Raw genomic sequence first — 3,802 nt, forward strand, 5'->3', positions numbered from 1 at the left:
GTTCCCATTTAACCGTGTACCTGTGTCCAACTCTTTTCGACCCCATCAACTGTAGCCCTTCAGTCTCCTCTGTCCATGGAAGTTCCCAGGCAAGAGTACTGGAGTGGGTTGCTATTTCCTCCTCCAAAGGATCTTCCTGATCCAGGGATCAAACCCACATCTCTTCCATTGGCAGGTGGATTCTTTACCACTGCACCAGCTGGGAAGCCCATCCAACTGACCAGATCTACGTTGTTGTTCAGTCAAGTTGTGTCCAACTCTTTGCGACCCCATGGACTGCAGCACACCGGGTTTCCCTGTCCCTCATCATCTCCAAGAATTTGCTCAAGTAGATCTAAGATACCTCCCAAAGAGATTTATACCTCTAAAATACAATAATAATTACAACAAAATCAGTTATGTCACACATTTATTTACTATTTTTCAAGTAAATTGCCTTGAGATGGATATAGGTCTAATCTCAATAGTGATACCAAGTAGAGTTTTCCTCTACCAGGTTCTTAAATATGGTGAGCATATAATAGTTCATAGAAGTTTGCTTCTTCTGCATGGGTGGTCTTTTTTTTGATCCCTTAATTATTTCGGGAGTTTTTATAGATGTCTTCCTTGCATTTTATATTGCAGAGTATAATCACCTCCCTGTCACTCTCATCATCACTGTTATATATTGTGATATCACTGTCACTCATGTTGATATACAGTGTGTTGTATTTGGATTGTTTCTTTTTATATGACTTGTAAAAGTGCTTCAATTCACGTGAAAAAAGTGGAACTGGAACATGCTTTATATTTGCTTCTGAAATATGAGTGATGAATGGCTCAGAAACAGCTGTGCAAACAAGGCATTTTTCCTTGTAGCATCGACAAAACTTTGCTGGTTGAGTTCTAGATAATATTTCTGCCCTACCTGCACTAGCTGGGTATTTTGGTTTAAGATATCTCTGGCGTTTGGTCAGTTTATCTACACTTGATTGCTCAGAGAAGCTTTGATTCTTTGGATAGGGTAGAGGAGTTTTGGTTGGCTTGACCCGACACTGTAGACTTGATGGCCAAGTTGGCTTGATGACCTTCTTTGGATAGGATGGACTGACCTGACCAACTAGCTTATGGGCATGAGCCTGCCTATGTGCCTTTTTTGGACTGCGTGTTCTGTGCAACTTTTCCTGGGGAGGTGATCCTAACACTTTTTTGGGAGCTGATGGCTTGGATGTTTTTTTTTGACTCGAGGGCCTGACTAACTTTTCTGTACTTGAAGGAACTTCTCGTGGACTTGAGGGCCCAGATGACTTATCTCTTCTGGATACCACGGATTGTTTTTCTGGATCGCCCGGACCAGCAGTCAGTGACTTGGAGTCAGTAAATGATATTTTAGATGACCTGGATGCCTTGATGGTCATATCTTCTTTCTTGACCCTGAAAATACAGAGGACTTGGAATATGACTATTTAAATCAGAAGAGTAAGATTGCTGTTACCAGAAAATATGGGCTATTGTGTCAATTTAGACTTCTGGTCTTTTTTTTGGCTCTAGCAGGAAAATTGAACACAGTAAGAATTGGAGTGTGGTGAAAACTATGACTTAGGTTACAGATTTGAACCATGATGAATGCTTTTTCTTTTTCTTAATTTTGCTGTTTCAACCACAATGAATAACCATATAGTCTATATATGCAATGACACAAACTTGTTTCAAATCTACTGTTGAGAGGGAGAGAATTTATCTATTCCAGAAATTAAACTTTTTATAAAAAAGCCACAACTTGATATGCAACTGAGGCACAAATGTCACAACCTGTCACATAAAGAAGTCTTTAGACCAAATTCATTGTTTTCCTGTCATATGTACACCATCAAGTTTTGTAATCATGCATATTAATCCTCACAAGATTACTCTAAAACTGAAGGAATAGAACAGTGGTATATTTCAGTCACCAGTTCTTGGAATGGGAAATTTTTAGAGACCCAGTATATCAAGTGCCAGCCTAATCCTCCTATATTAAAGGCAGGGACTAGAATCACTGAATACAGTTAAAAATTTTTCATGTTATTACATCTCAAAATGATAGATTATCCAAAATGCGTTACTATCTTTGGAATGCAGAGACCCAACTCCTCCCCTGAGAAGATTTTGATTCTGTCTTATTTAGATAGTCATTCCCTCTTTTCATAGACTCAACTTACAATGAAATTAGCAGCCTGGGGCTCAACTGAACCCTGAATAGGAGATAGTTATGGCTAAAGTTGATAATGTACTTGAGATAATTTAAGAGCTTCATTTAAGTGAACATATCCAACCCACAAGATGTTGGGAGCTCTTTTGAAGTCTAAGGTTAATGTTAAGTAACAAAACAACAGTGAACCCGCTTACATGTGTGTGCGCATGCGTGTGCAGGTACAGTCGCTCATGCGAGTGCGCACCCACCTCCTCACCTCACCCCTACACCCCGCCACTTTGTATTTTTAGTTCAAAGGTGTAAGACTTAATGTTGCTGCTTTGGGGACTTCCTCGGTCTCACAGTTAGAGAGTATAGTGAAGAACGCGCGCCTCCCCCCAACCTTGTACTTTTATTCAAAGGTGTAAGACTTACTTGGCTGCGTTATGGGCTTCCTCGCTATCACAGCTATAGTGAAGAAAGCAGGAACACGTGACAATATAGCCAGTGATGAGGGCACCAATTACAACAATGAGTAGACGTCGCTTTAATTCCTCCAGTTGGGTCTGCTTGAATTCGGCACGTGTAGTTACTTTGAAAGAAAATGTATCATCAGAACATGTGCTTGGTAACCAAGTTTGCTTCCATTTTGATGGGGGTTTGTTACTGTAGATCCAAGTCAAATCTCATCATCAATTATTTCTTTAAGCATGATAAGTGTCCACTGTCATTTTCCTCCCTCTGTCACCTTCCCAGCCAGCCACAGTCTACAAGCCAAACCTGGGAGCTGTCTTTGGTTAATCAGTATAATTACCTAGGTTACCCCACATCGTGGCTTGTTCAACCCATTACCTAGGTATTTGAATGTGTGAATGCACTTGAGTGTTGATGTGTGTGTGAATGTGTATGGTGGAAAAAGGGATGGGACAAGAAAACACAGTTCTTGAAACCTACTACGTGTTAGGTACCATGCTATATTCATTCACATAAAATTTTCTGGTATGGCTGGTGGGGGAGGGCAGGGGTTGGTGGATTGGGTGGGGAAGGGGAATGAAAGGGGACAATATGGCTGTACTCTTCATGTTTCTACGTTTGGATTTTTTACACAGAAGTAAAATTTTCAGATGTTGTCCTAGAAATTCTCGAAGACCTACTCATAGTAAAGTAGAATAAACAGCAGATTTCTTACACACAGCTAGCTTGTCTAATTAAGTACTTGAATATATTTAAAATAATAGATCATAATTTCTAGGTTTTAAGGTTAGGGACATACCTGCAGTAGCAGATCCATTGCTTTCATTTCTATCTAAACAACTATTTGTCCAAATTGATAAAAGGAGGACATAAATGAAGAGATTCATGTCCAGGACCTTGTTGTCCTGTTTCCTCTCTCAAGGAAACTGCTGGATTTAACATGACTCAGCTTGTTTTAGGGGCCTATGACTTCATAATCATTCTATGTCATATCCTGACAGCATAATCTCACCATGGTGACACATGAGCTCCTGAGTACAAATATTATGAAAAGACTTTTAATCCTTTATTTCTCCATTACATCAAATATTCTATCAAATTTGAATCAAAAAGTTTGAGACATTATTAAGCACAGAAGGCAGAGAAAATGAGTTAGCTCTAGATACTGAAGAACTA

At 39.6% G+C, this 3,802-nt stretch overlaps 1 protein-coding gene across 1 annotated transcript; it reads right to left on the bottom strand.

The window, feature by feature from the left end:
- Window positions 1-572: 572 nt before the first annotated feature.
- On the bottom strand, window positions 573-3,513 carry LOC128069381 (uncharacterized protein CXorf66 homolog). The gene is made up of 3 exons (XM_052662605.1): window positions 3,426-3,513; window positions 2,588-2,744; window positions 573-1,413 (listed from the first exon to the last, which is right to left on the bottom strand). Exons 1-3 carry the CDS (start codon window positions 3,511-3,513, stop codon window positions 573-575), a joined length of 1,086 nt encoding a protein of 361 aa, XP_052518565.1.
- Between the last annotated feature and the right edge of the window lie 289 nt (window positions 3,514-3,802).

This window comes from Budorcas taxicolor, chromosome X (assembly GCF_023091745.1).
Source record: "Budorcas taxicolor isolate Tak-1 chromosome X, Takin1.1, whole genome shotgun sequence".
NCBI classification, from domain to species: Eukaryota; Metazoa; Chordata; class Mammalia; order Artiodactyla; family Bovidae; genus Budorcas; species Budorcas taxicolor.